At 43.6% G+C, this 12090-nt stretch overlaps 1 protein-coding gene across 3 annotated transcripts in view; it reads left to right on the forward strand.

The window, feature by feature from the left end:
- Nucleotides 1-12090, forward strand: part of dnah5 (dynein, axonemal, heavy chain 5) — a 118068-nt gene that overhangs the window by 24049 nt on the left and 81929 nt on the right. For all 3 annotated transcript variants that reach the window (XM_085365208.1, XM_085365210.1, XM_085365209.1), the window contains 7 exons: nt 1279-1503; nt 2490-2662; nt 8692-8762; nt 9167-9274; nt 10104-10291; nt 11414-11608; nt 11886-12020. In XM_085365208.1, the coding sequence (XP_085221334.1) occupies nt 1279-1503; nt 2490-2662; nt 8692-8762; nt 9167-9274; nt 10104-10291; nt 11414-11608; nt 11886-12020 (1095 nt within the window). The remainder of the gene's footprint in view (nt 1-1278; nt 1504-2489; nt 2663-8691; nt 8763-9166; nt 9275-10103; nt 10292-11413; nt 11609-11885; nt 12021-12090) is intronic.

The following is a 12090-nucleotide window of genomic DNA, read 5'->3' on the forward strand; positions in this document are numbered from 1 at the left end:
TTTTGAGATAAAATATTGGCTCATTTTGAATTTAATGACTACAACGACAGCCAACAAGAGTCTGGATAAATTAGTGGTAGTAAAAAAAACAGCTGGAACATTTTGCAACTAATTAGGATATCTGGCAACAGCTCAGTAATATGAGTGGATATAAATAGAGCATGTTAGACGAAAGAATTGGGCTGAGTTTCACTAATCTGCAAAAAACTAAAATTGTAGAACAATTACAGAATGATGTTCTTTAGTGTAAAATTGCAAATATGAATTTCCCGTCATCTACGTTACGTGATATCAAAAGATTTCAAGTATCTGGAGAAATCTCTGTGTGCAAGGCTGAAAATCAATATTGGATGCCTGCGAGCTTCAGACCCTCAGGCAGCACTGCATTACAAACAGACCTGATTCTGTCATGGAAATCACTGCATGGGCTCAGGAACACCTCCAGAAAATCAATGTGTGGGAGCACAGTTTGCTGTACAGGCTAAAGCTCTATGCTGCAAAGAAAAAGCCATGTGTGAACATGATTCAGAATCACCGTTATATTCTCTGGACCAGAGGTCATTTAACACTGACTGAGCCAATGTGGAAAACTTTTTATACAACATGGAGACCACATCCTCACGCAATCTGTCTTTTTCTGCTCTCTCTCATGGTATGGGGGTGCATTAGTGCCTATGAAACTGGCAGCTTCCACATCTGGATAGATACCACCATTGCTGAAAAGTATCTAAATGTTTTAGAGCAAAATATGCTCCAATCCAGTCATGTCCCTGTCTTTTTCAGGGAACAACCTGCATATTTCAGCTAAATCGCATACTTTGTAGAAGGATACTCTGGGTTTTTAACTGCCTTTCATCAGTCCAGACTGTTCACCACCTGGAAACATCCTGTGTCAGAATAGAACTGGGCAATATTCCTTACCCACGTACAGTTGCTGGTCTCCCCAGTTCCCAGATGTTTACTGACTGTTGTTAAAAGTGAACAAGTATTTTTTTTCTTAAAAGGGTGTGTTTTCTATAAGTATTTGTTATTGTTTCTATGTTCTGTTGTGACTAAAATATGGGTTATTGAGATTTGCAAATCATTGCGTTCTGTTTTTATTTATATTGTACTCAGCATCCCAACTTTTGGGAATTGGGGCTGTTATTTTCTCTGTAAATCTTGGGGTGTGGTACTAAACTGCTATAGTATTCCTTCATCAAAACAATAGTTAGATTTCTAAGGTCATCGGTACATTTGACCATTTTGATGTGTTTTGTTTTTTGCACATTAATGTAGGTGGGGTTACTGGGTATTCAGATGATTTGGACAAGGGACTCAGAAGAAGCTCTGACCAATGCCCGATACGATCGTCGCATCATGTCCAAAACCAACCAGTTCTTCCTGGATCTCCTTAACACCCTGATTGACATGACCACAAGAGACTTGGAGGCTGTGGAGAGGACCAAGTATGAGACCCTCATCACTATTCATGTCCACCAGAGGGACATATTTGATGAACTGGTGAGTATGTTGATCATTCGGTGAAAAGAGGCCAGAGACATCCGAGCTGGGATCAGTTAGACTGACGCTGAACTGTGCACATGAACGCTTTGCAATTTCTGTTCAAGATTAGAATCTCCGGCTCAAAATAGCAACCACTCTGTAAACTGTGTTTGATATTCAGACTCCCAAGGGCTGCCATGTCAGAATACAAAATGTTGTTTACTGCAGCGAGTAAATTCTGTCGAAAGTAGTCAGAGGGGTTTTAATGGCAGTCAAGTAATATTTAAAGTCACGACTGTGTTTGAATCTCCACTTAAGGCAGAATAAGCATGTTGCTGAACCCCAAGGTTAATAGAAGCAGTTTGAAGAAACTTTATTTGGATGTGTTTTTTCAGTTCTTTCTAAAATCATTTGTATTTATTTAGCTCATACCATTAATTTGTCCTGCTCATGTTCCTTTGTCCTGTTTGTTTCTAAACACATTTTTGCCTCACCTTATTTCCTCTCCAATAATATATCACACTGCTACTTTTCTACCCCCACTGTATTTTTTCTCACACATATTCTGCTTTTTATCTCTTCTATTCATTACTATTCTAATTCATTTTGTACTTTTTCCCATTTGCATCATTTTAACTTGCTGGACTTTTCTCTTCCCTCCTTTTCACTCTCCCCTATCCTTTACCTTCCTTTCTTCCCATTTCACTTCATGACCTCTTCGTTCATCCTCCACTTTCTTGCTTCTCTTCTCTTTCCACCCTTTTAATGTTACCCTCCTGTCACCGAAATCCCTCCTCACACATCCCGCCCTTCCACCTTTCTTCCCCTCTTTTATCTGGCTTTCATCTCTCTTTTCAAATAATCTTCTGAGTGGTGCCCTTCAATTTCTTATTCTTCACATGCCATCTCCCTTCTCCCTTCACTTCTGTTTCCATCCCCTTGTCTCCTTCTGCCCTCTCTTTCCCTCTTTCCCTGTCTCTTATCGCTACCCTTTCTCCACCTAGTGCCGGTTGCATGTCAAAAGCTCCAGTGACTTTGAATGGCTGAAGCAGTGCCGTTTCTACTTCAATGAGGACTCAGACAAGATGATCATCAACATTACAGATGTGGGCTTTGTCTACCAGAATGAATTCTTGGGGTGTACCGAAAGGCTTGTCATTACACCTTTGACGGACAGGTAAAGCAGACATACGTCAGTAAAATGTATCATAATGGCAAAAGTCATATGCACACACACTAATAAGAAAATAAAGGAAAAAAACAGCAGTATAACTTTTCTTTTTTGCAGTTTAAACAAAGACAGTGTAACCTTGGAGTGACTGTACAGAAAACGTGACCCTGCCTTTGTAACTAAGTCAGAAATGCATGCTGCATCATGCATCAGTTATTTTAGGAACCCACTCTAGATTTATGCTGAAAACTTGACCGTGATTGTTCGTTGTAATGTCAAGTTTCATGAAATGGATTAAACTTTCTGTGGTTGACTAATGACTGGATTTGTAAAGCAAAGAAAAAAAGACAACTCGGGGACTGTGAGGATGAGAAATTAGAAAGCAGGATGAAGCAGGATGAAGCAGGATGAAGCAGTCTTACACAGCGATCATCACATCTGTAACTAACAGGCGATATGAATGACAGAAAGAAAAGGAAAGAGGATCAGACAGAGTGAGGGAGACAGCAGTCCAACAACAAGAAGTGTCTTAGTAACAGACACAGAGGGTAAAATATGAGAAGAGACAAGGAGGGAAAAAAAGATGAGGAGAGACAAGGAGGAGATGTGAGAGGACAGCACTAGGGAGGGAGTTACCATCTAACATCAGACAGCAGCTCTCCAAAAAAGTGGCATGCTGGCCTTATGGCTAGAGGCGCCAAGACAGCTCTGCTTTTCCATCATTTTCTCATGCTGTCTTTCTTCTTTGTTTTGCTTGCTATCATTGTCCTACCTCCTCGCTGCCACCACATCACGTTAAAAAAGGGAAAGGTGCAAGTGGTCCTAAATTGTGGCTGTTATGTATGAACCAAGAATTATTGTGTGCTATGCAAGCCATCGCCAGTAGGGGGCACCACGCCCAGTTATGTGTGTATGTTACTTCTGTGTGATCCCAATAAAGAAGAAGTCAACTTGTAAACAAACTGTTGTATGTGCAGTCTGACTCGGCATAATCCTTAATAGTGTATTGACACTACAGTGGAAATATAACATAAATTGGCGACGAGTTGTGACGTCTGGAAGACTTGGCTGTCTACTGAGCATGAACTGACTGCGTGGCCGAGTTCGGACGGAAAACGGACGATCGCGTGGTGAATTAGCATCGGAGCTAGCTGCTAGCTGCTTTTCGCCGACGAGTCAAAAACGACAGTGTTGGCTGTGGACAGCGGATACATCATGGCTGGAATGATTGGACAGATGGACCCTTTTGATGATGCTGGTGAGCAATGGGCGACGTATATTGAACGTTTTGAGCATTACACCCTTGCTAATGACATTCAGCCTGAGAAACGGGTCCCGGTGCTGCTGAGTGTGATGGGTCCCAAGACGTACAGTCTGCTGCGTAATCTAGTGGCGCCAAGCAAGCCTGGGACAATGCAGTATGACAATATTGTGGGTGTTTTGCAAGCTCATTTTGCTCCCAAACCGCTGGTAATAGCTGAAAGGTTCCGGTTCCACAAGAGGAATCAGGGGGAAGAAGAAACGGTCGCACAGTATGTGGCGGTGCTGAAAAGACTGTCAGAACATTGCGAGTTTGGTGCGTATCTGGAAGATGCTCTACGAGACAGATTTGTGTGTGGATTAAAGTGTGAAACTGTGCAGAAGCGTCTTTTGACTGAGAAGGATCTCACGTTTCGCAAAGCAGTTGATTATGCTGTGTCGGCAGAGACAGCAACACGTGAAGTGCAGCAGTTGAGTGGTTCCCTTAAAGTGAATGCAGTGCTGTCACAAAGAGGTGAAAAATGCCGCCGCTGCGGGAAAATGAATCATACTGATGATGACTGCTGGTACAAAGACCGTGACTGTCACCAGTGTGGAAGGAAGGGCCACACGAAACGCATGTGCAAAGGTAGAGCCAGAAGCAGCCAAGATTGGAACAGGAAAGAGAAAGAGGGGAAACATGAGCTGAAAGGCAATGCAGTTAAAAACAGAGCAAAGGACAAAAAGAGGAGAATTCATCATGTTGCCGCTGAGGAGAGTGAAAGTGAAGGAACCAGACCCGACACTGATAGTGAGTTGGAGCTGTATTCTTTGTCACGAAAAGAGAAATATTCACGTATCTCCCTAATGCCTGTAGTTAACGGGAAGAAAATGGAGATGGATACAGGGGCTGCTGTGTCTTTGATTCCATGGGAACAATATAAAAGTATGCTGAGTCAGTTGCCGCTGCAACCCACTGACATCATGCTGAAAACGTACACTGGGGAGCCGCTGGCACCAGAAGGGGTCATCAAGGTGCAAGTTGAACTGAATAAGCAGCGTGCAACTCTACCCTTGTACGTGGTAAAGGTGGATGCTCCACCACTGTTTGGTAGGGAGTGGCTGAGAGTGATTAAGCTGAACTGGAAAGACTTAAAGATGGTCCATGCCAGAGAGCAAAGCGGAAATGACAATCTGGAGGCTGTGCTAAAGAAACACTCTGCCGTTTTCTCTAAGGAGCTGGGCACAATGAAAGGAATTAAAGCCAGATTGACTCTTAGGCCTGATAGTGTCCCCAAATTCTGTCCACCACGTAACGTGCCTTATGCTCTCCGCCCTCGGGTGGAGGCAGAACTGAAACGCCTGACTGAGCTTGGGGTGATCACACCAGTGGAGCATAGTGATTGGGCTACGCCCGTGGTCCCTGTCAACAAGAAGGATGGCTCAGTGAGACTCTGTGGTGATTTCAAGGTCACTCTTAATTCGCAGCTCTGTGTGGATAAGTACCCACTTCCACGCATTGAGGACCTGTTTGCTTCTCTAGCAGGAGGTCAGCATTTCAGTAAGCTAGACTTAGCAAATGCCTACTTACAGATGGAGGTAGAAGAGGAGTCTAAGAAGCTGCTGACTATTTCGACACAAAAAGGGCTGTTCCGTTTCAATCGCTTGCCTTTTGGAGTGGCGTCTTCACCTGCATTGTTTCAGAAGGCTATGGATCAAGTGCTTCTCGGCCTACCATACACCCATTGTTATCTGGATGACATCCTCGTCAGTGGTCCAGATAAAGAGACACACCTGAGATCCCTTAAGGCAGTTTTGGGCAGGCTGGAGGACTATGGCCTGCGTCTCAAACAGGAGAAGTGCCTGTTTTTCCAAGAATCGGTGGAATACCTGGGCCACATAATTGATGCGGCAGGGTTACACAAATCACCAGAAAAGGTGCGTGCCGTTATGGAAGCTCCAGCACCAGCTGATGTCAGCCAGTTACGTTCTTTTCTGGGAATGCTCAACTATTATGGACGTTTCATACCTGATTTAGCTACAGTCCTGAAGCCGCTGAATGAGCTACTCAGTAAAGAGAAGAAATGGCAGTGGACATCAGCCTGCGAGTCAGCTTTCCAGAATGGTAAAGAACGTCTGGCCTCACCAAAAATACTCACCCACTACAATCCTGAACTGCCTCTCCATTTGGCATGTGACGCTTCACCATATGGCGTTGGAGCCGTGCTCTCACATGTCATGCCTGATGGCCAAGAACGGCCAATTGCTTATGCTTCACGAACCCTCAGCAAAGCAGAACGAAACTATGCTCAGATCGAGAGGGAGGCGTTGGCAATTGTTTTTGGAGTGCGCAAGTTTCACCAGTATCTCCATGGTAACAAGTTCACCTTGCTCACTGATCATCGCCCACTGACCTCAATTCTGAGTCCAGTAAAAGGTACACCATCAATGGCAGCTGCGCGAATGCAGCGTTGGGCGCTCCTTCTGTCAGCACATAATTACACCTTACAGTATCGGAAGGGGGCACATCACGCCAATGCTGACGGTCTGTCACGTTTCCCTCTGCCCCTTGCACAGAAAGAGAAACGGGGAGCAGTTGAGGTATTCTACGCATCTCAGCTGGACACATTACCAGTCAGTGTCGCCGAGATCAGACGTGACACTTTGTCTGATGTCACTTTGTCTCGTGTGCTGGAAATGGTAATAACTGGACGTTTTCCAGCAACAAAGGACACAGATCAAGAGCTGTCACCCTATCTGATGCGCAGACATGAACTCACAATACAGCAGGGATGCCTCATGTGGGGCTTGAGGGTGGTTGTGCCACCTAAGCTGCGCTCTCATGTACTGAAAGAGCTCCACACTGCACATCCAGGGATGGTGAAGATGAAGAGCTTAGCTCGCAGCTATGTTTGGTGGCCTGGCATTGATTCTCAAATTGAGCTTCAAGCTAAAGCCTGCCACTCTTGTCAGCGTGTGCAAAAAGAGCCTGGGTTAGCGCCTTTACACCCTTGGCTGTGGCCTTCCTGTCCATGGGAACAGATCCATGTGGATTTTGCGGGTCCATTTGAAAGTCACATGTACCTGGTGGTGGTAGATGCACATTCCAAGTGGCCTGAAGTGCATATTATGGATAGCACCACAGCTGGTAAAACCATACAAGTGCTACGGGGTCTCTTTAGTCGCCATGGCATTCCCCACGTCCTGGTGAGTGATAACGGACCGCAGTTCTGTTCTGAGGAATTCAGGGTGTTCCTGAAAGCTAATGGAGTCAAACACATCCGCTCTGCGCCGTACCATCCTGCCACTAATGGTTTGGCTGAGCGTTTTGTGCAGACATTCAAGCATGCACTGAAAGCCTCCAGGGGTACAGCACCTGTGCAACAACGCCTTGACACGTTCCTCTTGACATATCGCAACACTCCGCATGCAACAACTAGAGAAACGCCAGCTATATTGTTCATTGGACGCAAGCTGCGCTCTCGACTGGATTTTTTGAAGCCCAGTGTGGCCGGAGCTGTGCGTCGGTCACAGGATGCGCAACAACAATGCCGACAGCAACACTCCAGGGACAGACGGTTCACTGTTGGCGAGCCTGTCCTGGTGCGCGATTATAGGAAGGGAGAGGACAAGTGGACGCACGGTGTCGTACTGGAGAAGACTGGGCCAGTGTCATACAAGGTGAATGTGGGAGCCCAAGGGGTGTGGAAACGTCATGTGGATCAGATGCTGACACGACCTGAGTCAGTATCTCAGCAGGTCACAGTGGATCCTCCGACAAGCTCTCAGATGTCACCAGCCCAGAGTGGTAGTGACACCATGCTTTACCCTTGTACAATTCTGCAGGAAGAGACTGTTGAACAAGTTATGGGGACCACCGTACCTCCAGATACACCCCAGTCTCTTAAATCATCACCGACTGACTGTACACAGGTTACAGAACCTGTAAGACGTTACCCAGTGAGAGTCACCAAGCCACCCGCTCGTTATTGTGATGGGTGAGCGTATTAAGTAGTTCAGTGAGAGTGTTGGCGTTCAGAGACATTATTCTCAACTAAAAAGAAATTCATACAGAAAGCAACATTAGTTCCAGTTTTCATGAATGTTGTAATATAAAAAAAGAAAAAAGGTGCTACTTTGGTTATGGGAAATGTTTCTGCGGGTGGTGCCACGGTCGCATAGCTTAGTGGGGAGGAGATGTTATGTATGAACCAAGAATTATTGTGTGCTATGCAAGCCATCGCCAGTAGGGGGCACCACGCCCAGTTATGTGTGTATGTTACTTCTGTGTGATCCCAATAAAGAAGAAGTCAACTTGTAAACAAACTGTTGTATGTGCAGTCTGACTCGGCATAATCCTTAATAGTGTATTGACACTACAGTGGAAATATAACAGTGGCAAAAAAGATGTTGGGATGAAAAAAGTAAATCTGGTTACGGAATGGTCAGAATTAATCTGTATCTGCTGAAGGAGAGAAAATATGTCAGTATCCCAGCTTTACCATGATTTTTACCCCGAGGTCAGTCATTGTAATGAAGATGGAGACCAGTGACCAGAGGGCTAGGTCCTGTTGTCAGTCATCCTGATTGCTGATGTGTCCTTGAGCAAATCGCTGAATCCCCATCAGCTTCAGGGGCAGGGTTCTAAAGCTTAATCCTTGAACCTTGTGGAGAATGAGATCACGTTCATTTGTGGTCATTTTGAGTATGGATATTATTAGCTTATGAATTTATGAAATGATTCATGATTTATGAAATTAGATTGTTATTATGTTTGTGTGTCTACAATTGGACAGGTGTTACATCACTTTAGCCCAAGCTCTTGGTATGAGTATGGGTGGAGCACCTGCTGGTCCAGCTGGAACAGGTATGAAAATTAGTCACACAGTATCTATCTATTTTTTGGAAATTACATTGAATCAAAAAGAAAATGCAACATTTTATAGGAATGAAAACCTAGAACTGGTATGCAAAACTTATGATTTCGGAATGGGACAGACATGTTAAAAAGCTGTTCCAAGGTTTGCCAAGTGTTAAAGTAATTGAATTTAACCATTTTAAATATAGATAATTTACCCTTCTAGACTCTATACAACTCAGGTCATTTAAATGAAGAATCAAACAACACAGCTATCTCAGTCGGGAACGGCTTCATTACAGAGTTAGCTTTGATAGTTTCTATTATGAGATCATTTGTTGTCAGGTTTTCTATCAGCATACAAATGGTTGCATTTCAGTTTAGGCTGTGAAAATGTTGCCTTTTGTTATCAGGAAAGACCGAGACCATAAAAGACATGGGTCGCTGTTTGGGAAAGTACGTTGTGGTCTTCAACTGCTCTGACCAGATGGACTTCAGAGGCTTGGGGAGAATATTTAAAGGTGAGAATCACTAAGTAAAGTCATGCTATAAGTGTCATGATAGACTGTGTGGCAAGCAGGAAGTACGTACCAATTGCAGAACTCATGAGACAGAATCAACTTAAAGAGGCAGCGTTTATTGCTGGGAGGCTTTACATAAAGATTAAACTTCACAAAAAACAAACCAAAACCCCAAACTAGAAAACTCGAAACTAAACTGGACACTTGAGTCTAAAAACTAAGAAGCACAAACTAGGAAAACAAACCAGGACTGGGAACTAGAATTTCCTCAGGAATTCGGAGGGGAAAAAACAGACAGCATGGTGAGGGTACGACATGACACAGAGCAAGGAAAACACAGGACTGGAGCAATCAGGGAACGGGAGACAGGAGGGAAACACAGCTCGGGGAGAAATCAGAGCTAACGAGACAAGGTGAAGCAAAACCAGACACACTGGAAGCACAACAGGCACAGAGACACAGACTTGACACTGAACATAGGGACACGGGAACAAGAACTAGAAATCACAGAGCAACAAACTAGAGAGCTAGAAATACTGAGACAGAAACCAAAACACTAACAGTGATAACCATGATGAACTCAAAGATCAAAAACACAACAAAACTCAAAACACTGGGTCACCGACCCAGGACCGTGACAATAAATATATACCCAGAAAGAAGTTTAAGGGTTTGAGTTATCAGGTTATAGACCTGTGGGGGTTTTTTTTTGCTAATAAATCATAACAATACAGATAAAAAAAAACAACAATCACACAATATGTAATGTCAGATATCTTATTTGTTTGCAGCGGACGGACCATAGCTCTGTGTTTATGTGATTTACCAGGTCTGGCTCAGTCTGGTTCGTGGGGCTGTTTTGACGAGTTCAACCGCATCGACCTCCCAGTTCTTTCTGTGGCAGCCCAGCAGATCGCGATAGTTCTCACCTGCAAGAAGGAACGTCGCAAAAATTTTGTCTTCACAGATGGAGACAATGTGGACATGAACCCAGAGTTTGGCATCTTCCTTACCATGGTTAGTGATGGAAGTAGAACAAGACTGCTAATATCTATTTGACTGGTCAGAGGAAATATCTAAAGGAGGCAGTTCTTAACATCAGTAAATGACACCTTAGTTAACAGAATGAATATTGAAGTGTATGAACTGTATCTGTTTCAGATGGTGCCTGGACATGCTGTGCATGCATGGACATCAATATTTACTCTTGGCTGTTAGATTTATCGCATAATGATTCCTTTTTTTTTAAAGCAAAATTTTTAATCTTGAAAACTGAAATGAATCACAAATAACACTAAATTGAACTCTAACATGTAATATTTTATAAGTCAGTTTTTGAATTAAACTTTGGGCTCTGCCTGCTATTTCATGTGATTTATTTCTTAGAGTAATAGTTAAATCGCTTTATCTCCTTGCCTCATTTGCTGTCCTGAGGCAAGTCATTAAACATAACAGTGGAATAATTCCTCCCTGTGGCGAGAGGGGTCAGAGATCATTTTCCTCTTTTTTATTCTGTGTGTGTGTGTGTGTGTGTGTGTGTGTGTGTGTGTACATTAGTATAGACAAGCTTTGTGAAACAGGCTGTGTCTGTAGGCTGTGTCTGCTGAAGTTGAAGGGTAGCGTTTGTGATGAAGATGAACTACATTCCAGTATAAACTTCATCCATTTAGTTTCATTGTTGTTGCATTCTAGTCTGTCATCTAAATCAGCGGTCTCCAACCTTTTTTGCGCCACGGACCGGTTTATGCCCAACAATATTTTCACGGACCGGCCTTTAAGGTGTCGCGGAAAAATACAACAAAATAAAACTAGTACCGCTACTGAAAAATAGAAGAGTTATTCATAACACACGTGAAAAGACCCAGGAAAACTGAGTTAACGATAAAAACGATGACAAAATAACGCAGAAAACCGATAAAAACCCTGAAAACCATACATTTCACACCTGAGCCTCAACTCTCGCGGCCCGGTACCAAACGACTCATGGACCGGTACCGGTCCGAGGCCCGGGGACCACTGATCTAAATTTCCAATGCAGTAGAATGGGCAATGTAGCATTTACTCCTAATTATCATTAAATGTTTTATTTCTGTTTTACTCCATTAATATCTTTTTTTTTGTTATTCTCCATGTAATCAGAATCCAGGTTATGCAGGTCGTCAGGAGCTTCCTGAAAACCTGAAGATCAACTTCCGCTCCGTGGCCATGATGGTTCCAGACCGTCAAATCATTATTAGGGTAAAACTGGCCAGTTGTGGGTTTATCGACAACATGGAGCTTGCACGCAAATTCTTCACGCTTTACAAGCTGTGCGAGGAGCAACTGTCCAAGCAGGTATAAAAATTGAAGATCTTCCTTTTAACCTTGCAGTAACAAGTGGAAAGTGGTAGAACTTGCACTGAGTGTGGGAGCATAAACAAGCTGCAGCTAAAAATGCATAAAAAGTCTTACTGACACACAGGCTGCTGAAAATAGAGTGTGATGCTTGTAGGAATGGGGTCAGAAAAGGAGTTAGTTTGGAGGAGGTATCATTGTCACATGACTTAACAACAAGGTTGCACGGGTTTCCATTAATGTAAATGAAACTAAAATGATATTTATGAATGTTCAGGTTCACTATGATTTTGGCCTGCGCAACATTCTGTCAGTTCTGCGAACTCTGGGAGCAGCCAAGCGAGCCAACCCCAGTGATACAGAGTCTACCATTGTCATGAGGGTTCTAAGGGACATGAACCTTTCAAAACTGGTAAGTCTACAATGTACACAATAGGGCATCAAAAAGATAACCATGCTGATATTTCATGTTTTCACTGGGT

The sequence above is a fragment of the Diplotaxodon limnothrissa genome, linkage group LG11, assembly GCF_057381915.1.
Source record: "Diplotaxodon limnothrissa isolate DT_005_m linkage group LG11, D_limnothrissa_male_GT1.1, whole genome shotgun sequence".
Classification (NCBI taxonomy): domain Eukaryota; kingdom Metazoa; phylum Chordata; class Actinopteri; order Cichliformes; family Cichlidae; genus Diplotaxodon; species Diplotaxodon limnothrissa.